This window comes from Ptychodera flava, chromosome 19, assembly GCF_041260155.1.
Source record: "Ptychodera flava strain L36383 chromosome 19, AS_Pfla_20210202, whole genome shotgun sequence".
Lineage (NCBI taxonomy): Eukaryota > Metazoa > Hemichordata > Enteropneusta > Ptychoderidae > Ptychodera > Ptychodera flava.
The window spans coordinates 23,603,565-23,629,003 of record NC_091946.1 but is presented as its reverse complement, the minus strand read 5'-3'; the positions used below and the strand labels follow the sequence as shown (position 1 = coordinate 23,629,003).

The following is a 25,439-nucleotide window of genomic DNA, read 5'->3' as shown; positions in this document are numbered from 1 at the left end:
ACAGAAATGAAACAAACGGTTGAGTATGTACAGCTTCAAACACATAATACCTTATATGATTTCGCAATTTCAATCCGATTTTTTCTCGAATTGATCATCCAGATTTTCATTCGATGTAATGTACATGACCATTATACGCCACATTATATCGCCAGGATTTAACGTACCCGGCTATGTTCAGTAGATGGTATACTTAGTTTTTCACTCTCAGGTTGAGCAGATATGGAATGTTTTGAGAACAGAAATCAAAGTAAAAAGACTATTCTGTACTTATGCTGTGAAAACCGACTTGAAAGAATAAATCAAAAGGTACGCTCCTTATGGCTTCCTTTTTTTAAAATATTGTTTGTTTGAAAAGACGAAAATCACTGAAAGCAACGTGCTATACAGTGTCTATAATAAGTCATTAAATTAATTGCAAAAAGGTATACTGTTCACCTGTTCCAATTTTGCCACAGTTACCACGGAAAGAGAAAATCTAACCAATCACAGATTTTAAGCGGGTTGCTGCTTTTTAAAACAGCGCCCTCGCATGGTCATTTTGAATACCAAGGAACGCCCCCTTGACTATATATGGGCATATTTAGATTACAGGTGACTGTATACCTTTAATGGAGTTAGTTAGTTAGATAGTTTGTTAGTTGGTCAGTTTTTAAATACCAATGTGTAAGTGAAGCGTCAACGTGAAAAGGTGTTGGTAATAAGTTACACTTTACTCAATTAATTGACCTATCACTTAACTTGTTAATAATGTAAATGTATTGTTCATACTTGGCAGGTGTGACTTTCTAACCTGATCTTCACAAACATGGCACTCTACCACTTTTCCGTGAGATCGAATGAAATGTGCATGCATTTGACTCCATGATACCAAGATAAAACATTTATCAAAGCACATATCTTTCCACATTCAAGGATATGGTAACTGTTTTGCAGAGTCTGGCTATTCACTTCAACAATGGGCCAAAATTCTCTGGTTCTTCTCGATGAATCACCGTCCCTCCACATGAACCTAGTAGAAATGGTCAGATGTAGCTGTGATTATATGCGTGTGTGACAACTGACAATTATTTTTTTAAGGGAAAGATACGCAAAACACACACAATGTAAAATCTCATATCTTTCTTTTATTTCGAGACATTATTTTCCCATTTGTACACTAATACAAACAGTCTTTTCACAAATACAGAGGGCAGCAGTCACATTTTAGATATCTCAAGGCCAGAGCAAAGGGTACTCAGTTGTTTTTTGTTTGATTACACATCTCTATTACGCGTAAAATACTGTTTTAACGGGAGACTGTCGTCGGAACTGCGTGTGTGCGGGTTTCTTGTTTATAAACAATGTATTTCATGCATGATATCAAGATGCATCACGTCAACATTGCTGCAACATTTAAATTTTATGATATTCATTGTTAACAAATACGTTTTAACTATCATCAATTGCCAACATACCCTAGATACAGTGTTTACATTGGTCGTAGGGGTCCCTGGCAACCTTTGAGCAGAGTTCTGATGACACCTATCCTTTAAAAATATTACAAAATGTCATGTCCAATGTCCAATCAATTACAGATACAAAGTTAGAAAGACAGTGAACAAAAAGTTAGCTAGGATGTTTTTTTCGTAATAGTCAAGTCATACCTCTGAAATGCTGTAGAAATGACTTTTGAACCATTCCAGGAAGTCAAATACAAGAGGACTTTGCAAGGCTTTTAAAATGAAAAATACGAAAAAAAGCTAACATCACCATTTAAACTTAAAATCTGGAGTGAATAAACAAGATCATCTATTTTTTATTATTAGTGATAAATTTCATTCAGATTTTAAATCACTGAAGGGGATCTGCTGTGTATTACATTGTATCAGGATAATTCAGCGCGTTGTGTCAGCGAATATATTTATTTCAATTACAGTGCACCTCTTTCAAATTTGGAACACAATTTTGACAAATCTGTTACTGGATTTGCTGTTAAACTCTAAATTGTTATGTCTTTGATCACTGATGGAGAATGCTGACACCTCTTTAGTTGGTCCAATCAAATTATTTTCCTGGCTGTCATTGGACCTAAGTACTATGGAAGAGGGTGAAAGGCTGGACGCTGACATACATGGTGAAAAGAAAAAGGCATCAGCATTTAACAAAAATCTACCATTTGTTCACTGCTACAACATACTTCCCCATTAGATAGGGCTAATGTTTAATTGTTGATGGCTAAAGTCTTGTCAGACCAAATCAACCTTTGTGCCAGTACTGCCTGAAATAAAGTTCTATCTTTACTATAAATCTCGGGGTCACACTTTACAGTCATAATTATATTCAGAAATGAAAAGCACTCCTCCAAGAACTCTATGCACAATTCTCATATATGTGTACAGATCAAACCTAACAATAATGATCTATCCAAAGCTACTGCTGAGAAACTGCATAAATTATGCAAATTTTTCATTTACATGCAAAATTATGCACATAACAGGGGTTGAATATAATACATTTAGATACATAATCTCTGTTTTGCTTATAAAGTAAAATTTATACAATTTTCAAGTTGCAAAAAAGCTGGTTTTGTAAGGATAAAATTACCACATATTTGGGATTTTGTTTTAGCAATTAATTTCTTTCTCAACTGACAAGCATCGTCATAATGTAAAACCCACATGCCTAAACAGGTCATCACTTTGCACAATGTGTCAATGTACAAAATATTAAACATTTGAATATACGAATAAGTTAACATGCATCAATGACAACGATAATTTTACAGATAATTTATTGCCCAGCATTTTGCAAACTGGAATATTTTTACAATTAATTTATTGCACAATTTTTTTCCAAAATATGCACCTCATCATCAAATTACCCCTTTCATCCTAATACGAGGGTGTAAAGATCCAAGCACATGAAGAAAATGGAGCGTCATACTAAGGATATGATTTGATGATGAAAGGATCATTGTTATTGGCCAATCAAAAGTTACATTGTCTACTGCTCTACTTCAAAGCAATTCAGCAAAGAAAGGCTGTTTTCCTCTATAAGCTGCTCAATTTTGTAATGAGAACTGCAAACACTGAATTCAAGATGCACTGAGGTAAATTATGCACAAAAGGTAGACGTATAGACATATGTCAGATTGGATTTTTTACCATATTGTTGTAATGAGGTTGTTGGCAGTCAATTAAATCACCTAAAGCAAACCAAGTTACTCAAAATGATGATAATGATTTCAAATCTTTTGTTCAGAGGTAACATTTCACTCATTTCCCTTCCATTCAAGAGTGTGCTGTACATATATTTTTAACAAGCCGTGCTACGTGACTAAAATATCAAAGACAGCATCCTGGAAAGTTCACATTTCTTCGTGGATTTTGGTTGAAAGGGAAAGTCACATGAAAATGTTTCTGATGAACACATTTGACTTTGCTTTTCTTTGAATGGTAGATGATGAGCCCTACTAAAAACCGATTTTATGAAACCCAACACTGAGGGCAGTAGACAATACACAGATTCCATGCCCTGGTTTGTTTTGGTTTGACCCCACATAGCAGTCACTCCTAGGCTGAAAGGTAACATAAAAACAGGAAAAAAGACATTAGGTGTGCTGATTGTCAGAGTAAAAATTTGGCAAGATTCTGATATTTTCTGATTTCATTCAAATAAAAATACCAGTCCAACATTTATCTTGGACTTCAAATTTCATGGCTTTCAAAAAACTGACAGTTGACAAGACCATAAAAACATTCAAAGATTCTGACCCATTTTACCCAAACTTGCACACATTTTATCACTGCAATATGTTGGAACAACCATATTATTTTCACTGGCCACATAAGAGTGCTGAACACAGAGATTATCGGGTGAGCAAGGTTAACTGTCAATGTTAACTGCCAGCAAATTATCAAGTTTCATGATACACTGACACAAACCTATAAAACATGCAAGTATGGGAACTGTATAATTACAGTACCATCCAATCTGACTTACAGCACCAGCCTCTAGAATATAACTAAGTATTTCTTCAGCTGTACAACCCCCAGTCTTCATGACTGACTCCCATAACATACATAAATAAAGTTTCAGATAAATTAAATATTACAATAAATATATCATCTAAAATATTGGAAATGGAATAAAACTAACTATATTGCACATATCTGAAGAAAAACACACACTTTGTTGTGTGCATTAAAGTCCTAGATCCTGTTACCGAACATTTTTTCTGATCTTTTTAAATTTTGGACACCGATTATTGGCTATGCCTTGATTCGAAATAAAAGCTTTAAAAAGTTGAATTGAATCACATTTAAAGCATTTCTACACTTGTAAAATTCTACCATTCAGCTTCACTGATGTGGTAATCACTTTGGATCTGAATTCCTTTGTACACAGCAATTCACACACCTGCGTGTCGGAGATACAAAACAAATCATGTAAACAAACAAAAGTCTTCTGGATTTCTCAAACTTGAAAATAACTTGTGCAGAACAGCTTTCTTGGGGAGATTTTTGAAATAAAAAACTCCCAGAAAAGTCAGCATTGGTGCAACGAATTCATCAGCTTCCATGTAAGTGGCTGGGAAGGGTTGCTCATACTCTTCGAACTGGTTCTTCTTGGTTGGGAACCTGTCTGTACAATACTTACAGACTGTTTCCATGCGGTTCATCAAAACACAACTACAATACAACCAGTGCAGAATGTTACCACGCGATGAGAACGACACACTAAACAATCAGCTGAATGTACATCGAATGTGCAAGACGTCCTTCCATGGCTCCACACAAAGTGCGATGCACAATTTCTCACTCTTGGCACTTCAGAACCTCAGCTCCTTCTTCATGACAATCTCGTAGATGGTCACAAAGACGTCGTAGAAGACGGCAAACGTGAAGTAAATAAATACCAGGTAATGAAAGGGGTAAATAAACCTGTTCAACCGCCAGGGTACCTTTAAATCTCTGAAACAGATGAAAAAAAGAAGTCACTCCCGTGAAAACATGACACATACACTGTATATGTAGCAGATATGTTTTTTGAAGATTAGATAAACAATCTATCATGCCCAAAAAAATGAGGCACAGAATTTGAGTGATTCGGGTAATCTCACATTGGAATACGGGAGATAATTGTGTTTTCTTGTTAACAGTGACGGCTATCTGGAAAGGTTGATACTAGATTAGACAGAGTATATAAGCATTAAAGAATAATGAAATGAAATCAATTTTTTGCAAGATAAGTGCAACATTCTGCAACACAAAAAAAATCAAAACTCGGTAACTTCTCGATACACACATATGTGATTGGTAAATTTAGAAAGCAACAAATACAGACTGCTGGTGTTAAGGTTTCAAGGCTAATGTTTTGACTAAGGAAAGAAGGCCGTACATGACTTACTTGTAATTTTTCCTCCTGGACATTTTGATCATCACAAAGACGAAAAACCCAGCTTCCAAATTAAGTACTAGAGACGCTACTTTGTCAAGCATCGTCACAAAACCCTGTAAAAATGGTTCAACAAAAACACTTTGAGATGAATAATGGACCAACGTGATGTAAATGCTGTAGTACATGTATCTCCAACCTCACAAACGCTGATGGTACAGAGTTACAAATCTGTTCTAGAACAAGATCTTGTTGAATCAATCTCGTTACATCATATAGTTAAAGGGCAAGTAATGTTAACTTTTAATGAAATTTTTTTACTATTTTTATTTTTAACGTCAACCATGACTTCTTGTTCTACTTCCCAAAGCATATTGATATACACAGTATTCAGCTTGTCAACTCAATGTGTAAACTGCATTGTTATTGTTGACAAGTGATTTCTGGTCCGGATTAGAATTCAAATGTAAACAATAACGGTGCATTTTACAGATACAGACTCTATGTTGACAAGCTAAACAGTTGATGTTTGATATTCTTATGGGAGTAGAATAAGAGCTCGCAACTGACATACAAAATTGAAATTATGAAAAAATCATCAAAAGTTAGCATTACTGGGCCTTTAATTGACATACACACAGATAACTGAGACAGGGTGTGATAATGATACCGTAGCATTATGCAAACCAAATCTGATGAACATTTTCATGTCACTAAACTTCATTTTATGAGAAACATGTGGTGTCAGGTGTGGGCAGCATCTCTTTGAGTTCATGGCAGCAGTGTACACTGTGCCTTCAGTCAAGTTCAGGGTGAGGGCTGTCAGAATGCACATCTGGTCTCAGTTCACTGGAAAGTTGCATTTTGTTAGTAGTGAGACATACAGTATACTTGATGAACTTGCAGTTAAAACTCCCTCTTCAAAGCTTTATTTCATGAGACAAGCAAGTAATATATCTGTAATAGTTTGCCTAGTAGAACATGCGATTTTGATACTCTTACACCAAGAGATAATACAGGATCGATGGATGAAGGGATTAACAGGACAAAGACGGTCATGCATGTTCTGATGCACAGATCATGAACATAAAATCACAGTTTAAAATTCACAACACCCAGTGACCGGTACACAACATGTTCACAACTATAGGACGGGTAACACTAACTAGTATACAGTAAAATTGGCCACCTACCTTTGGCTCTAGCATAGCAACTGAAAAGACTATACCAAAAGCAGCCAGAGAAAGAAATGATCGGCATACGCTGAAATAAAAAGACAATCACAAAATCAAACATTTTTTCCTAAATCACCACCAGGCAACAATCTGAATGTGTGACAATAAATTTTTTCACTGGCTACATTCACCAGACTGCATAAGTTCTGATTTTAATTTTAATGTTTCACCTTCACAATACATGATATTTTTTTTTGTTGGGTGAAAATAATTATACAATTAACCCTTTGAGCGCTGAAATTTTCTCCCGCCAAAATTTTAGTGCAAAATTTTACCAATTTTATGAATTTTTCAGTAATTTTTTGTATAATTTTGGACCAATTGGACACCACATTTCATTAGCTAGTTTTTTTCTCAAAATTTTGGCCAAAATCTGAGAAAAATTGACTGGGGTTTATTTTATGTACGGGACAAAAATAGACTTTGGCGCTCAAAGGGTTAATGTATTTGCCATTACCATTTTCCAGAACAGCATTCACATTTACTTTTGACATGTACAGCGGCATAGTTGATGAAATGATCTTGCGTCCACAGTGAATCAAGCCATCCAGACACTATGATATAAAACACATGGTTGGGTTATCATAAAACAGATGTATTTACACAACAAGTATAACATCAAAAAAAATATACATTTACCCATCACTAATTCATGCAGTGAGCGATGGCCGGTCCAAAAGTTTTTGAATTTATGTGACACAATACTGCTGAACTACAATTTCTTCACTGCACTGCACTGCGCATGTTAAATTTCTCTATGCTAAAGTGAACAAACCTCTTGCATTCCAAATCTGCATGTAATTGCACAACACTACATACATCAGGGCATTTTGAAAATGTTAGACTTTCCACTGTTATATTATATTATCCTGAAAATACCAGGATTTATGTTCTAAAACATCATGCACATTAGTATTGTCCTCAATACTATGCATCTTGGACTATACACTCACTGATGCCGAAACGTACTATACCATGAAACCTCATAGGTTACGGACGTAGGTGGATAATAACCTTATAATGCTGTATCATGTATAAATCCATGTTGTGCAGAAAAAATATGTATTCTACCACAATTTGACAATGAAGGGTTACATAATATCTATCTGTAATTACTCACGTGTATGAACAAGGGCCGATCCAATCGTAAGAAATGATACGGTTATGCTGATTATGATGAACATCTCCACTAAAATGGCTACCCAGTTAAATTGTGGATACTCTGTTTCAATAATCTATGGAAAAAAGACAGAAGTTGAAAAGAAACAACCTGAAGATCATTTCCAATTCTTTGCAGATTAATTTCAGAGTGGCAAAGACTCATCGTCACTGGGTCTCTTGTATCTGCCTGGCAATGACATCACTGAAGAGGAAGAAAGTCAATTTAATCTCTTTCACCCTAAGATTCCTGTGAACTGGTCCACACTCACCATTGATATCACAGGGTTTGGGCCAAACCATTGTGACAAAAGGGTAGAAGTTAACAAGCAAGCATACGCACAATGACAAGCATTGAATGGGAGACTTACTTTTATAAGAGGTATGGTGGAAATTTCACCTTGTTGTTTAGAACTGTAGAAGAGAGAGAAGAAAATCATTAAAATTCAAAACATTTCTCAGTTTCCCTGTTCTAACCTGCTCAGAATAAGAACTCCATACTGCTGAGGTACTGATCTCATTTTTCAGATTTTTCCATTCAGTTTCAACCATGTTGAAAAGACATCACGTACAAATCACAAAGCAGCAGACACTGTATTAATTATTTTCATCTACAAACCACTTGTACATCAGAGAAGCTTTCCCTTGCATAACTCTATCATACCTAGGTCTTTTCCTTCACATTGAATCATGTTACCATCTACCCTGACTTCTTTCAACAAATTCCATAATGCATTTGCACTTTCTTTAACCCTTTGAGTGCCAATGTCAATTTTTGTTGCCTTTACAGTATACAAGGTCAACAATTTTTTAAGATCTGGACAATTTTTTTCATATTTTTCCCAAACCTTCGGTAAAAATCTGAAGCAAATAAAAAGTTATGTCCATTTGGTCCAAAACTATGAAAAAATTACAGAAAAATTCATAAAATTTGGTAAAATGTTGCACAGAAATTTTGTTGGGAAAAATTACAGCACTCATTGGTTAAGGGCACTATACTAATGAATGATAACATGGTAACAGCGGCACTGTACTCAGTGTAGTTTATACACTACAATACTCCTTGATATTCACAAAAATACACTGTGGATATGTTGCCTCCTCAATTTTTGGTCAAAAAAACCTATGACAGCTGCCAGGAAAAAACCCTCATCTGTGGCAGTAAAAATTCAGCAATAAGTCCTTGCACATGTGGGTAAACACTATATTTGGGTACATTGCTCGGCATTTCACACAAGCTACTGGGCAGGTGGGACATGTAAAAAATTTACCAGAATTGAGTATACATGTATACCCACCAGTGAAGGCATTATTGCTCATATATTACATCAACATATGCCTAAGATAATTATCTGAACCTATACGCACTTGTATAGAGATATATTTTGCAGGCAGTTCCAGACAGATGCAGTTGATGTAGGCAGAAACGATGACGAAGGCGATGATGACAAAGCTGCTGCCACTTGTGTCACCGTCTGCTTGGCTGTTTGCGTTGCTGTGGCTGTTGCTATGGAGACTGCTGCTGTCCCTGTAGACGTGGGTTGTGCACTTGGCGTAACCATGCTTGAGTTGTCGGCAACCTGTCTGCCCATCAGGCCAGGCAAGCAGTCTAGTTGTGGTACAATTTCAAGTATTGCCCAACACCTGTGGAAAGTGAGAGCAAGAATTCAATGCTACTCTGGTTCGTAAGTCTGCTTCCTAAATATTTTTTTTGAAATCTTTTCAGTGTCAAGAAATTTTCCTGATATCCTGTTTAAGGGCTGTTGCCTCTGACATCTGAAAACACTGAACAGACGATCAGACACTCTCAGGGTTACAAAATTTCTAGATAAATATTTCACATTCTGATTCATACAAATGAGTGTTATATATACAATATGTATTACAGTCCTATGGTCAAGCCTTTGAACATTAATTCAAACTGTTTTATCGCTTGATTTTGTAACCCTCCTTTCCTGTCCCCTTGAGTACAGTATCTCACCTACCATATAATATTTAATACCGCACACGTCGTCAGCCCAGCAAACACTGATCGGAAGAATCCCTTCACCTGCAGGAAACACAAATGAAGTCATGAACGTGACTGGCTTTATCGACTCAATAGAAAATGAAATCAACCTGTATCATAAACATACAAACGTTAGGTTTTAAACAGGGGAAGCAGGTGTAGATGTTAACTCAATTCACAGCACTGGACGACAACATCTGTCTTTACGGTTTTTGTTTACTTTAATCCCTATGCACAATTGCACTGCAAATGAAGTGAAAGCTTTCATCAAAGTTCATTCACCTGAAGAGAGCAGGGCAGTTGATATTTGTAAAATCATGAAAAAATGGGGTTGAAACACATAATTGGCTTGAAAACTACATTGTATGAGTTCTAAAGAGCCTGGCAAATCATATGTACCTGTGTTTCCACTGGAGCTATCTTTCCAAACAACATTGGCATCACATTGATCACACCTCCTGCAAGACCAAAATCTGGTCTTTTAGTACAAAATAACATTATCTACAGACAGCATGGTAGGACATCGAGTGTATGAGAGAAACACGTACTAGCAGATAATATTACAAGCTGAGCACATGTATGGTTTTTGAACTGAGACTTTCTACTGAAATTTTATTCCCACAATGTATTTCAGAATTAGTAATCTTCAGAGGTATGGTAGAAATTGCATTGGGGAATGGAAACCACTCTATGGAGCATTGAAAACCTGCGACGGACAGGAAAAATTCCTGTTGTTGAAAACTGGATCCCAGTGCATACCCTGCGAAACCTCATAGTTGACCACTGAAATAGTGTCAAGTGGCCACACGAGGGCATTTTTTCAACATGGTGACATCTGTCGTCGACAGAAATTCCCAATTCAGTCGGTGTTTTATTACCAAAGACTACTTTTAACCTGAAGTTCTTAGCCTAAAATATGTCCCATCCTATGAGAAAATGATACGGGTACCCAGTGGGATTCACTGGTAAACTGCAGAATTTTTCCCATCCACTGCATTTCTATCCTACCCCTGCCATGTCATATTACACTGCTACACTCATTTCCATTTTTTCTGAGAGTCAGACTCCCCTGAAGTCTTTGACATAACACATTAATTTTGATCAAAAAAAATGTGGATTTTACTCATATCGTCCAAACAGAGTTTAACAGGTCCAAGAATAGGGAAGTTAGCTTCAATAAAAATTCAAGGTTGTGAAGTGGCGTCTCGAAAGCATTTCATAGATTTTACAAAACATAGCTGGACAATCTGCAAAACTATTTCGACCACATTTCCTCCCTGAGGCTTTCACCTCGTTTCAGATAAAGCTCTAGACAGTCACGGGTTATAAAGAAAGAGAGAAAAAAAGAAATACCGCATGCAACACAATTTCACTTTATAGCTATGGACTTACCCAGGGCCACTGTGCCCATCAGGAATGGTGACCCGATGTACCTGAAGTCATTGTCAACTTCGTTGGCAACCTCAGTTCCAATGATGAAGGTCACTGCCACCTATGAGGATGCAAAACATGCACATATTTACACAGCTTACATGCGTTTTTGGGCAGGCAATGCACAAGGTAGGAACAATCCTTTCAGGCTAGAAAAAGTTCACCTATAATATTATTTTTTCTGTGATGTAAACTTGTTTGAACATATTTCATATTAATGAAATGAAAGCACATGGAATAATATTATTTCAAGAGTCTCCAGAAAATAACAGAAGGCATACTATGATATTTTGATCAATGCATCTTTTTTGAAATCACCATTGGTCAAGGGCAATAAAGCTATGACTTTCCAAAGGATGAGGTCTATGGCTGCCTTGTACGACACATTAACCTGTACTGAAATACATGACTGACTGACCATACAGCTTGTCGGATATCTAGGGAACACACTCTATAGAATATAAATTACATGAAAGAATGATGGATTTACATTATACTAGACTGAAAGATCCATCGCCTGAGGGCGCTCTCTGTGCTCCCCTAGAAGGGGGGGCGTAGACTAGTAGGAGGGAGTGTAGAGAGCGCCCTCAAGTGACAGATCTTTCAGTCTAGCACTATACCTACAAGTGATAGACTTGGCACATACACGTAGCCGGACAAAATCACTAATATCTCTATTACATTATGACATTCAAAACTCTATAAGGTATATGATCTGCTGTGACTTACTGTAGCAACTAGCAGCGACCCCTTGATGAATGTTAGCACTGACACAACGGGCTGTATGCAGGACCGAGCAAAGACTATGGCAAACGCCAAGACCCAGACAAACACAGGGATGACATAAAGATGGCTGTAATAATACAGAAAGAAATATGTCAGTCTACTTGTGAAATAAATCTGGGGTTTTCATCTTATATTTCTGTAATCAAAAATATCGTGCCACTGATTTTGGTTAAATGAAAACAGATCGAGCTACAGGTCTTTGTGGATTTAGTCATTACTTCATTTCGTCAAGATTATTTATGAAAATATTCTATACATCCTAATCAAAGCAAACCTTTACTGAAGAGAGGCACCAATAACTGTTACAGTTCCACAATTTATTTTCTGTTTCGATTTTCCAATGTCACATTGAATGCTGTCAAACATACTCTGCATGGTAAACCATGTACTATGGGTTGTGGATTTTTTAACATTGATTTCAAGGAAATGAACCAAGTCTTACTTTGTGTTTATTAACACTGCATATGCTTCACTGCCTGCCAATGCGTAGCTGATAAGGATCGCAATGCTGTGGAAAGGAAAGTATAGAAATGTAGAATATTTCTGGACAGTCGTTAAAACAAAGCACTTTTATGTGAGAAGTATTCCACATAGAGCACCTCGTAACTCTTGCAATGTTTGCACATGTTGAAATAAAACCATCTCTGGGGACACGTGTTGTTATTATCACGACATCATAAGTTACAAAAGGATCAATTTTTAAATGCTTCTTCTATGTGTCGTCCTAATGAAAATTTAAAGAATGAGATACCAAGAGTAGATGTCTGGTGTCTAGTCAGAGCGCCCTCTATAATGTCAACATGGCTGCCTGATGACTGAGGTCGTTTGACTGTGAAAGAACTTTGTGTATGAAAATGATTTGTTGTAGACTCAAAGATTTTTTTTAACAGATTAAATGATTCAAATTTGGGATGTTACCCAGCAAAATGAAATCAATATGGCAACACAATATTAATTTGAGAACCATAAAATGAATACAGAAACAAAAATATTCTACTCTTGTGTTGAAGTTTTTGAAATCTTCAATTACAAGAGAAATAAAGAATTTTCTTAAGGTAGAATGTGCCTCAGAGACAAATATTCAGACTCCCAAAGTCTAACATTTTTTTTTCTGATTTACCACCTGTGTCGGCTCACATTAAATCTCTTGTGATAAGTATAATTTTCGGAAATCGAAAATTTTAGTATTCCCAATTGAGTTAAGTACACAGGCCATTTTAAATTCAAATATTGGTAAATTTTAAGTAATTTATTTCTCTAGAGACAAACTTTGCAGAGTGACCCTTAATTTTTTCCTGATTTGGTAAGAGAATGGTGGAAAGTTTCACTGAGGAAAGTTTTGAGCAAAAGTTTAAGTCGTTCATTTTAGAGGCACATACAATCGTAAGACAATAGCTCTTAAGATCACAGCATGAGTGACCTAGATGAAGACGTGGAAACATGGTATACTTACAAATGCAAGAAGATTACAACATCAAACAACTGTCTGATGCAACATGGTAGGAAGAGCGCCCCCAGCATATGCAAATTAGGGTACTGAATCTCCTCCCCCTTTGGAATAATTACATGTCCAGCCAGCATACCATCTGTTGAGGAATCACAAATCAACCAATCACAACTGTTCAGTGTACACGACAAGTGGTATTGTCCATGGATGGGAGATGTTTGGTACAAATTACAAGATAAACATCGGAATTTCACTGATCTGTAACTTCATCAAAATAAGGTCGTGAGAGTCTTTTAAATTATCAGTCCAGAGCAACACAGTCCACTAGAAAGTCAAAAGGTATTACTGACATGCACAAAGTTGAACATCTCGTTCATTCCTCTTTCAAGAAAAAAAGTTGCTACACCCAAAATTTACAAACTACAAGTACTCAAAACGCAAAACTGCCACAGGAAAGTTTCACGGAAATTTTAAGAAATTCCCAAACTGACTTAGAGAATTAAAAAATAAAAACTTGGAGAGCATGATGCTCTTGACGTTTGTTTTATGTGAATAAAAAAATATTCCCTTTTGAGTTTGTTGTAACATGCAAAGGGGAAACAGAGGAAAGTGAAAATTTTTTCAGTCAGGTCAAATACTTTTTCACATTTGAGTGATTGTGCCTCGCTTCCCTGACATCACAACAGAATTCATCTGCCATGGTCAAGATTCAAAATTAAAACACTTTTTATCCTGACCTGAAAAATCCACTTTGCTTCCACCATTCTGCACATTGTCTCTGCTGAACACCTCATCCTCCTCATCGTCGTCGTCCTCATCTTCAACTTGCTGCAGCGGTATGCTCTCTTGTTCCGTACCCAGGGCCTGGTTTCGATAGAAAATGTAAGGAGATCCCACATTATGTTGTCAAATACCCACAACACAAAGGACAGCTTTTTTCAGGATCTTGATAAACAGAGTGTAGTGCATGCACTTGAGGTCAGCATGCAAACAATATTTGCAAAAATCATGCAAAATTTCTGAACAGCTTACAAAAACTAAATCATCAATCAGAGTGCGCCCAAGGGACAGACATTTGGACTCTCAAAATTTTACAATTTGTTATTTATCTACCACTTAAAGGCACTGTTTGCGATCCCTGGGATTGCCTTTGTTCTAGTAAGTAAGAAGATTATGGAGGTGTGATAGCCTTTTGTTTTCCATTGGGTAAATTTTCTGGTGAGACAATCTGGTGCCAACACAGGCCTTTATGGGGGATTAATAGTATTTTAAGGCTCTTAGAGTAAGAAAGATGTTCACCATCTGAGAGTTTCAAATATCAAAACTTTTATTTTTCCCATAGAGTTAACATGGAGATGGCAGCCATTTTGAAATTCAAATATCAGTTAGTGTTAGGTCATTTGTTTCTCTCGTACAAACCCCCTGACATTAGGGGAAGACAACATTTATTTGCAAGGTACCTGAAACCCGAGTCCTTGCCTGACCAACTCGGGTGACAAACAGAAGACTTTTAATCCCCAAGGTGTGAATGTTCCATTGTTATGTTTATCTAATCCAGCTGGTGCTATTGTAGTGCAATTGTAGGAAAGGCAGGTCTGTGAAATTGATCCTCTAGGGAAGTAGGGTATTCCTAAGTTACTGGAGCTTTCCCGTAATGTTTTCATGTTTGATTTGGTAAGAGTATGGTGATATGTTTCATTGAGGAAAGTTTGAGCAAAAGTTGAAGTCTTTCACTTTTGTTGAAACACAGACCACTTTAAATTGTATGCATGGTTATCCGTTTGAATGAGATGGCAAATGCAAGTTTTAAACTGTATGTTGATTAACCACCTACAAAAATATAAAACATATCACAAGCATTCCCTCCAAAACTGAAAGTCCCAAAGAATTGTTCGATCTGGGAGTCACATTTTTTTTTCTTCTGTAAAATCAAAAACAAATATGAGGAGACGAATATAAGGAAAAGGTATATGAGGAGGCATATGGAAATTCTATCACTTTACTGTACAGAAAAGGCCAATAAAGAACAAAGAAAAGAAAACACTTTACTAAATTGTGTGCCCAAAAACTGAAAACCAGAGTGCAGAGTTGACTGATTCTTTAGGTTTCCTGAGAGCTAACAACAATTTTTCAGAAAATTATTACACTTTCCTTGGCCATAACATTTTCTGAGCACACCAAATTGCTTACAAAACATGTACTGAAAGAGTTCTTTGCTATGAACTATTTCAAGATTGATGGTAGAATGCACCTAAAGAACAGATATTCTGACCCTAAAAGTTTTACAATTCTTTTCTGATCCACCTGTGGTGGAATTTCATTTTAAAGCTCTCAGAGTCAGAACAAATTCACCCTCTTAGTTTATCAGAAATCAAAATTATTTTTCTCCATTGAGTTAACATAGGGATGGCGGCCATTTTGAATTACAAATATCGGTAAATCTCAGGTAATTTGTTTCTCTAGTCCCAAAATTTGCATGGTGATCCCTGTTTTATTATTCTTGACTTGGTGAGAGAATGGTTGAAAGTTTCATTTTGGAAAGTTCGAGCAAAAATTCCTCACTCTTCAGGTGCACATGAAAATGTACCGCAAAGAAACAAAGAAAAGTGCCATTTCTTCATGTGGGTACATAGGGAAAGTCACTCCCCTAACTGAAATTACAAATATAATAAAACCTGTCTATCGAGGACACCTTTGGGAACGGCAAAAATCTGTGATAGAGAAGTGGCCATGACAGACGGGTAAAATTTTACATATGGAACTTTTTAACTTCTGGTTGGATAATTCCTCTTTCACGGAAAAGAAACTGTAATGATTAGTGTTGAATATGTAAGACAGCTTTAACTCTGGTTGGTTTTTGTCATATTATTTATTTATTTGGTTTTTCTGTTTCTTTATTTATCTATTTATTATTTATTCATAGATTCTTAAAAGGACAGTCTGAAAACTGATGACATACTCTCGTACAGATCATTTATTTATTCATTTATTATATATTTGTTTATTAATTTTAGTTAATTTTTTTATTTATTTATTTATTTATCGATTGATTCTGTACAGGACATTCTGAAAACTGATGATATTCTTTCATACAGATCATTTATTTATGTATTTATTTATTTTTTTATAAATATTTATTCATTTATTATATATTTATTTATTTATCTATTTATTCTTTACAGGACATTCTGAAAACTGATGACATACTCTTGTAAAGATCAAAGATTCCTACTAGGTCTACACATAGATCTAATACTCCAACACAATTCTAAAACTACACTACTTTGTGTCACAAAAAGGCGACGGCTGAGTGACCATGGGCTGTGTCACTGACAACCTAGGGAAGGGAATCACAGCACGTCACAAACACACATCCAGACTTTTTTTCTTTCAGAGATGTATTTCTACCTGTTCTTCTGTACAGCCACTCTGCTCAACTTGCTACAACAACAGAAACAAATTCAGACAAAATAAAAAGAAAAGAAAAATAATGTTGCAAACACATGATCTAAGGAAGCCACCCATAAAAGAGTGTAATTTTATAGAAACTAGCCTAGCAACAAGACGTTCCTTTCGCAGCTTTTATTCTATTTTGAGATGCTATGAGATTCTTGTTAATTGACATGATAGGGAAGACAGTTAATATAGCCTATTTTAAGTGTAGTGCATTTTAAACACACAATACATATATGTGCTAAAACCAAAGCTTCTGTTTCAAAGTATTTAGTGGACGTATCGTTCCAAAGTGAAGTGGTTTCTGTATTTTTTTCATGACTGTACTTGTCACTTTTCAACTCACACTTGTACACTGCTACTTTATAGCTCTGTGTACGTGCCTAAGAAATACAGGGGCTGTTTTTGTTTCTTTTTTGACAAATTATTGTTTTCTCTAAAAGCCATGCACAATTTTACACATCCAAAATCATGCACAAACAACATCTACATTAAAACAATTACAAGAAAAAAATTGTCAACAAAAGTTGTCTTATACCTAATGAAAGCCAAACAATTCAGCAATTTAAGACTCGTTCAAAATCCTGCACGGTCAACATTCACATCAAAGCAATCATATGACATAATTTTTTCACTCAAAGTGATAATCATGTGATGCTTTAAAGGGCCAGTAGCCGTAATTTTTGATGATTTTTTACTTCTTGTTCTAGTCCCCTTAGCATGTTAAAACACCCATCATTTAGTTTGTCAACACAGAATGTATGGGTGAAAAATACGCTGTTATTGTTTACATCTAAACTCTAGTCCAGACCAGAATTCAGTCGTTAACAATGACAATGCAGTTTACACATGTACAGGTGGAGTTTACAAGCCGAATACTGTGAACATCAACACGCTGTGGGGAATAGAACAAGAAACTGTAGTTGAAATTAAAAACAAAAACAGTCATAAAATCTTCAAAGGTGACAGGTGCTGGCCTTTCATAAAGGCTTACACTAGGTAAACATGGTGCACATGGCAGTGCGCTGGTATGTTCAAAATCAGGTGTCATACCATCAAAAGAGCTCTGGTAAAACTAATGTTCAGTGGTCAGGCTGCTAAAACAGCACATATACACTGGTACTCGTCACCATTCATTTTCTATTATTGTACATGTCCCTACTGGATCAGTCTGTATTTCACTTAATATGTGTTTTCCTGTAGGAACACTGGAGTCGTTCAAGAGAAATGCAGTTTGTGTTGATGCCTATGTACTCATTGCTATCAATAACATGACAAAACAAATAAAGACAAAATAAATCCAGACAAAACATGTTTGATTTCTCTTTTGTTATCACAATAGACAACATATGGCAGAAATGTCAGTGTATAAATACTTAGTCCCTAGGATTGAAAAGAACCTGACTTTGACCTGGTCACCCCTAATTCCCCATAAATAAGTCCACAATCACCATTGATAACAAAGGACTTGGGCCAGACCATAGAGGTGAATGGGTTAAACTGAAAATTGTTACATGGGCTAGCAGATCATTTCATTTCAAGGTCGCTATCACACTTTCAAAAAGTAACAGTGAGAACAGACTGTGATTTTGATACAGACATAAATATGGCATTATGGTACAACACATTGCCCTGGATTACTATAAATAGTACACAGACTCAGACTGAAAAGTGTTCAGCTTTAGAATTGCCTTCACTGCATTTACAATCATCTCTGCTTGTGGTGCAACCTTTTTAAAATACATAAAATGGCAATGCCCTCTTTTATCTAATGAGCAAAAGCAGCAGCTTCTTAAACGTCACAATCTACGCAAGTCAAGCTGTGCTCTCCCTGGCCTTTCGAAATTGTTAGTAAATTTACGAATTGGGTTCAAAAAATATTAGTAAGCACAAATTATGTTATTCTGAACCCACAACTTTCAACAAGCACTTCTGGTACTCAATAGATGATTTTAAGGGGATAGAAATGATGAATGATTTCATTAAAGACAAAAGAAAATGAAAAATCCCTTTTTAGTTTTTTTGACAATGAAACTCATATTTTGATACGCATTTTCAAAAGATTTATTGAATAACACAGTACATCATGGGTCATGAATGCTTGTAACATTGAAATTTCTTCCTTGTCTCAATAAAGTGTGTAATTTTGGTCAAAGGCCAATGAATGTTATTCAATTACTCTATCTTTATTACACAACATAACATGTTCAAGTATATTGTGACACAAATCATAACTCCCTTTGTGTGTGTAGTCAGTGGTTGATGATTATATATATTAATTTATGAAGCGGTCATTAATATTATCAAATATTATCAGTGTTTGCACAAGTTTTAGATGCTAGAAAATCTGTCCCCTGTTTTTCATATTTGGAAAGCTCTGTTACTTTTAAAGTATGCATGTCATCCCATAGGTACTAGGTGGTGCCTCTATAGCTGCAGTCATTATGCCATGTTCATCTCTAAAATTCTTTTTAAACAACCACTGATCAGAACATTTGGCAGTCTGTGGTTTCGCACAAATTTTGTCTCATCTCAATCAATTTAAGTACGCAAACTGAGACTGGTGATCCTGCTAATGTTTTCTTAGAGACAGTTATACTTTTAAAACGCTGCAGATGATCGTCATTTATTTTTTTGTCTGGATAAACTTTTTGGTCATGGGACTGTGCACAGCATTTTCTCTGGATCATAGAAAACTATCAGTATTCATAACATTTGCTGAGACAGTTTCTTGTAAAATATTTTGAAGGAAACCTATTAAAATTGGCAAGCTGACTGAAAAATTCAATTTGCAGATCGTCAAATGACAAATCTATGACATCTAAGATTTCCGGCTCGCTTCCACCGGTAACTGGTCGTTTCGGCACCAAGTCGTTTCGGCCCAAGTCGTTTCGGCCTCGCAATTTCCGGCCCAAAGTCGTTTCGGCACCACAACCCAAGACGTTTCGGCATCCCTGTTTCGATTTGTTTTCAAACTATTTAGTAATTGACTGACCGGTCATATTCGTAAGCGTGACCTTTGCGTTCTGACCAGTACTTTTTCTGTGCATTTGTGTGACATTTGCCGTGCTGTTTTGGCACCGCTTTCAAACATCTGCCGTGTCGGCGGCTATTGCATGCTAAAACTTGTGTCACAGATTTGAAAATGATATGAAGTTTTTTTCTTACGGTCTCTACTATGTTCTCACAAAGTGAAGCACGATACATCATGTAGCCTACATGAATGTTATTTGACACTACTTTTTAGTGCTTGGATGTGCAACATTACGCTCCAGCACTAGTTCCCTCAGATAGCCCTGAGCAGTGCCGAAACGTCTTGGGTCGCCGTGCCGAAACGACTTGGGGCCTGAAATCGAGAGGCCGAAACGTCTTGGGCCGAAACGACTTGGTGCCGAAACGTCTAGAAACCCTTCCACCTCCATGCACAGAAAAACACTGTGCAGTACATGTTCAACCATGCGCGGCCCGGACTGCAGTTCTGCTGTAGTTCGACTGTCTTTCAGGCTGACTGTTCTCGATCTCTTCTAGCTCGGCGGTTTCATTGTTTCGTATTTTTTTCATATCAGTTGCCGTTTTTATGCCCAACTTTCTTTCCCAACTGGATACTATCAATCCAAAGTATTTGTAACTGCCCGCTTCCCTCGATCCGCTTCAACAGTCCACTCGGAAAGTTGACAGCATGTGAGTGTTTGGGTGTCTCGAAACTACCGTAATGGGGTGGTAATGCATGAGACACCACTATGAGATTACAAGACCCGGGGATCTTGAAACCTTTTCGCGCATGCTCATGTTATTACAGGTCAAAGTCCACAGCCAGCTATCACCATGTGTCGATGCGCTGATGTTAGGGGCAGCGTAGGTTTTGAAAGACGAGATATGACAGTATTTCCCCGGAATTCACAATCTTGACCGAAAATCAGGCTTCAAAAATAACAAAATCGTTCGTAAGTGGCCGATCGGGCATTCATTTTTTTTTCGTAATTTTCATTTTTGTTCGTAATTTACGAAAGTTACGAGCGACAGCGAGAGCACAGTCAAGAATTTTGCATTGTGTCAGATGAGAAGATAGGAGAGCCAATTAGCATGCCATGATACTACATGTACACAAATTTGCTTACACAGCACTGTGACAGCCCAATTACAGGTTTACTAACCACTGTATTTGGTCAAGAACACAATGATGAATTCTTCTGAAAATGACTAACATAACAGCCTTTCCTTTGGTGATCGTGAAAGAGATTTATATTTTGGTCCAACCAATTATTGGTCAAATAAAGAGGATGGTGGGCAACACTGGGAGGGTATTAGACGGTGTTTCTGTTAATATTCTGAGCAACTTTAATTTTCTTTGCCCTTTCTGTCTTTTGTCATTTATTCATTCATTCTTTGTCTTTCATTCTTTTTTCTCCTTTCTTTCTTTTTTTCTTTCATTCAATTTCTTTTCCCAGGGGGGACGAGAGGATTTACAGCCATCCGAAACAGGAAATCACACTCTTTGCACAGATTAAACATGCACAAACATATGATCTAGTAAAATTCTACTAGTTTACCAAAATAAGATTCATGCACTCAAACAAACAAACAATAACAATAAACACAGCAAGAAATGAAAAATATGTTTCCTGAACTATCGCAATTTTTCAGCACTGTACACTATTACAAGATACAAGGATCATATGTGCATGGAATTGCAGGGAAGTTTGATGTCTTTATAGGGCCAATAGCTCGAACTTTTGACGATTTTTTTCACCCTTATTGTTTTGTATGTCAATTGCAAATTCTTGTTCTGCTTCCCAAAGCATTTTGAAATACCAATTATTTAGCCTGAAAACACAGCGTCTGTACTTGTAAAATGCACTGTTATTGTTTACATTTATATTCTAGTCCAGACCGGAATTCACCGGTCAACAACAACAATGCTGTCTACACATGTACAGGCTGAGTTGACAAGCTGAATTCTACGTATCTACATGGGGAGTAGAACATGAAACTGTAGTGGACATTGAAAAAAATACATTGAAAAAAAAACATTCAAAAGCCACACCTACTTGCCTTTTAGTTTAAATTTGACATATATCTTGGGGAGGACAATTTGTGAAATTTTAAGGTACGATCTCACCTTTCCTTTCTCTGCTTGCACAGCATAGGCTCTCTGTAGCAGATCCGTGAAGAAGTAAATAAGCAGACCCTGAAACATAACACGGCAACGAAAACTGTCATACAAGATGCACACCGCTGAAAATCTGTGCCAAGGGAAGCTGCCATATAACTATGCAGGGATGCATGCACTCCGGACACTGGCTGCAACAATACATTTGACCGTCATGATTGCATATTTAAAATGGACAGCCTGGAGGTGAAAATTGCCCAGCAGAAAAATATATTCAGAACTTATACAACATCGCTGCCAAGGCTTTTTCTTGAGTGCAACGCTCTAGTCGTTTACTTCATGACGTCCTACATTTCTGGCCGGCACAAATGTCACTAAATTCACAAAGTGCGTATCCATGTTCCAAAACACAGGCAAAGCAGAATCTGTACACTAGTCATGAATGGAGAATCTTACAATTAGTTAAGAAGGACAAGTATCACGTATTTAGCTTCAAATAATGGCATGACCCTAACATTAATTTATAACAGAGCTTTAACTTCTCTCAAAGGAGGCAAGGGATGAAGGCGTAAATGCCGTTCACAAGTATTACTGGTTTCTTCTACTTGGAAACACTGCAAAAACACCGACTCATGAGGCTCTTCTTTGGACAAATACAGATACTCCATGATTATTTTGTAAAACAGGACTTCAACTTTCGGAATCTTCGCTTGATGAGTTCAACAATGGACAGAGGTGATATTTTATCAGACATGGCAGATGCTTTATGATACTGTACGTACTAGAGCTGATGTATCGAAATACGATAACGAGACATGAGAGAATGACATACACAGGAAAACGTACTCACCTGAATGATATATCCGATCGCAAAAGAAACCAAGAAGGGATACAAGCCAGAAGATGAAAGTGTTACTGGTAGACCTGTAAAGCAGTGAAGAAAATCAACTCATTACATACATCAAATGTATATATTTATGTGAACTTTAATCTGTGACTTCACGCCTTACCTTGCTAACTACAGGGGTGTGTTTCACGGGCATTGCTATACTCATGACGGGATAATCACAACCATGATTTAGCATTTGAATGTTAAATCACAGATTACTTAACATTTGCCGATATTCGAAATTCAAAATGGCTGCCATCCCTATTTTAACTCCATAGAGACAAATAAAATTTTCGATTTTCAGAAAACCGTGATAGTAGACATTTTTCTTATCCTAAGAGTTTTAAAATGAACCCCTACAAGCGGCAGGCCAGAAAAGTATTGGAAAATTGGAGAGTTTGAATATCTGTCCCTGTTGTTTGATAATTTTGCCTACACCCTCGATATCACGAATGATGTCATGAGAAGCACCATCACCGTTGGACAAATCAACAGCACCCCAGATTTTTTCTCGTTAATGAGACAAAACTTGCCATCTGTCAGAATTACTCTGATTATCTTTCAACAATATGTCAGAGGTTACCGGGGTATTTTTATCTGCTGGTTGTGAAACTTAGCTTAATCTCAACCCATTAGAAACTGTGTTTGCCTGTTTGTAGATGTGATATACAATGCTTTGATCATTGGATTGCTGAATGCAAGGCTGTGTTTGACTGTTTCAAAATTGACAAATCTGGTCTGGTATGTGCCTGTACTTACAGGTGCAACTTGCAGTCAGAGCCCTTGGAAAAGAAAATTTTGTGATTTCCATTGTATCAGTTTGTAAATAGGTAACATTTTCTTCAATACATATGTGCAATTTCTGCAAGGCTTGGGAAGATTTCAGAGAAATACCTAGCAGTCATTTTTGCATGCTAATGAATATAACTGTGCTATTCTGAGGATACAAAGTCAAGTCATACTGTTTAAGGTTGAATGTGCCACGGGGACAGATATTCAGACGCTGAAACTTTTACAATTCCTTTCTGATCTACCACTTATGGGGATTCATTTTAAAGCTCTTGGTATAATTCGAAAATTTTATTTTTCTCCATAGAGTAATTAAAGCCGCACTTTTCAATCCCAGGTTCTCGCATTAGTGGAGTTCTCCTCCAGTCAAACACATGGCCAGTACCATGTTTGATTTCTATTACATTAATTACACAAACTGATTTCAATCTTTTGTCACCTTTTGCTAATCCTGCAAATAGAGCTTATATAACCGTTTGATTGACAGTCGGTTCAAATTGCCAACGGTCATTTATTCCCCAGCACCACGCTCGAATTCCTTAACAAACGTCTTCCAGTCACGTTAGAATTTGAATATAACCACAGGATTCGATCGGCAGCAGCTTCGTGCTGACCGCTTGGCAGTCTGTCAGCGTTTTTGCGGTCCGGAAAAACTAAAAAGTGCCATTTTCTGGAGCGTGTGCCCTCATGTTGCCCGTTCGGTGTCCACTTACACAGTGAACGCCGCCATAGCTTGGCGCCCTTTTAAAGGGAGGCTCCGCCTAGAGTTAACACAGGGATTGCGGCCATTTAAATTTTAAATATAGGTAAATCTTGGGTTGTTTCTCTTTTCAGAGTACGGTTGCTCTACTGCTAGATAAATAAAGGTTGTCTCTAGCAGTTTGCCCGCAAAAGTCATTTTTTTACCCCATCACTGGCTCAACAAGAATGGCTACTCACCCAGGATTCCAGTGCCCAAGATTGTGGCAATGGTAACAAAATCTGCAACAGTAAGAATGTTAAACATTATGATTAGAAGAAATTTAATTACATTTGTTTTCTTTTTCAGAACTTTAAAACAGTTTTGTGTTACAAATTGATATGGCTCTTAGGCTGCAAAATATTACGTGTGACGGGAAAATAAAATATTCATGTGACGGGAAAATAAAATATTGATGTCATCATCCGCCAGATTGATGTGCACACGATGGCCCTCGTTACAGATTTATTCCATCATTGTATAGCAATTTACAAACTAGATTATTTACTCAGTGCATGGAGGTATGATCACCTCCATCAGTACAACTAGCTCAAGAGCCTTAGCCCCTGTGCTTCTGAAAACTGTGAAAAGTTTTGTGTGTTATATTGATCAAAACCGTGGACATCACTCTGTGTAAAAAGCTATGGTCAGATACAGATGGTCCGGTCGTCCATTCATTCATTCTATCCCAAAGGTCTTGATATTGCAGCCAGGTTTCATCCGATTACGAGGCTAGATTGGCAATTAAACATCTTCCTTCGCAAATCTGTCTTCATGATTCACCTTGAATTGCATATCATACTTACAGCAATTTAGATAAATAAATGTCAAGCTTTTTCCGCGACATCTTTTCCCAGTGCCTCTGTTGCTAGCAGTATCATCTTCTACGAGCCGAGAGAGCGCATCATTGTCGGCCATCTTTGATGGAGACCTATCACACATCCGTATACTGTAATCATCATCCGCCAGAGTGTCTACCGTAAGGGGGAAAAACTACAAATTATGAGGCAATTAA

The 25,439-nt window shown here is 36.9% G+C and overlaps 1 protein-coding gene across 2 annotated transcripts; it reads right to left on the bottom strand.

Moving 5' to 3' along the window:
* Positions 1–1,107: 1,107 nt before the first annotated feature.
* LOC139118976 (uncharacterized) lies at positions 1,108–25,386 on the bottom strand. Of its 2 annotated transcripts, XM_070682575.1 has the most exons (19): positions 25,231–25,386; positions 24,625–24,666; positions 22,858–22,931; positions 22,017–22,085; positions 16,853–16,885; positions 14,182–14,308; positions 13,451–13,583; positions 12,440–12,505; positions 11,941–12,064; positions 11,173–11,272; positions 10,180–10,238; positions 9,758–9,822; positions 9,141–9,416; positions 8,144–8,186; positions 7,735–7,849; positions 7,072–7,168; positions 6,573–6,642; positions 5,392–5,495; positions 1,108–4,955 (listed from the first exon to the last, which is right to left on the bottom strand). In XM_070682575.1, the coding sequence occupies exons 1-19, from the start codon at positions 25,364–25,366 to the stop codon at positions 4,814–4,816; spliced, it is 1,875 nt and encodes a 624-aa protein (XP_070538676.1). In that variant the 5' UTR covers positions 25,367–25,386; the 3' UTR covers positions 1,108–4,813. The 2 variants fall into 2 exon arrangements, with proteins under 2 accessions (XP_070538676.1, XP_070538677.1); XM_070682576.1 differs by lacking the exon at positions 16,853–16,885.
* Between the last annotated feature and the right edge of the window lie 53 nt (positions 25,387–25,439).

Bases quoted from the DNA above. Each gene is read 5' to 3' on its own strand.
- LOC139118976 (XM_070682575.1), bottom strand. From the start codon at position 25,366: ATGTGTGATAGGTCTCCATCAAAGATGGCCGACAATGATGCGCTCTCT. The intron at 13,584-14,181 runs GTCAGGATAAAA...ATTCCTCAACAG, and splicing joins AAGCAAAGTGGATTTTTCAG to ATGGTATGCTGGCTGGACAT. The intron at 4,956-5,391 runs GTAAGTCATGTA...CATCTGTTTCAG, and splicing joins TCCAGGAGGAAAAATTACAA to AGATTTAAAGGTACCCTGGC.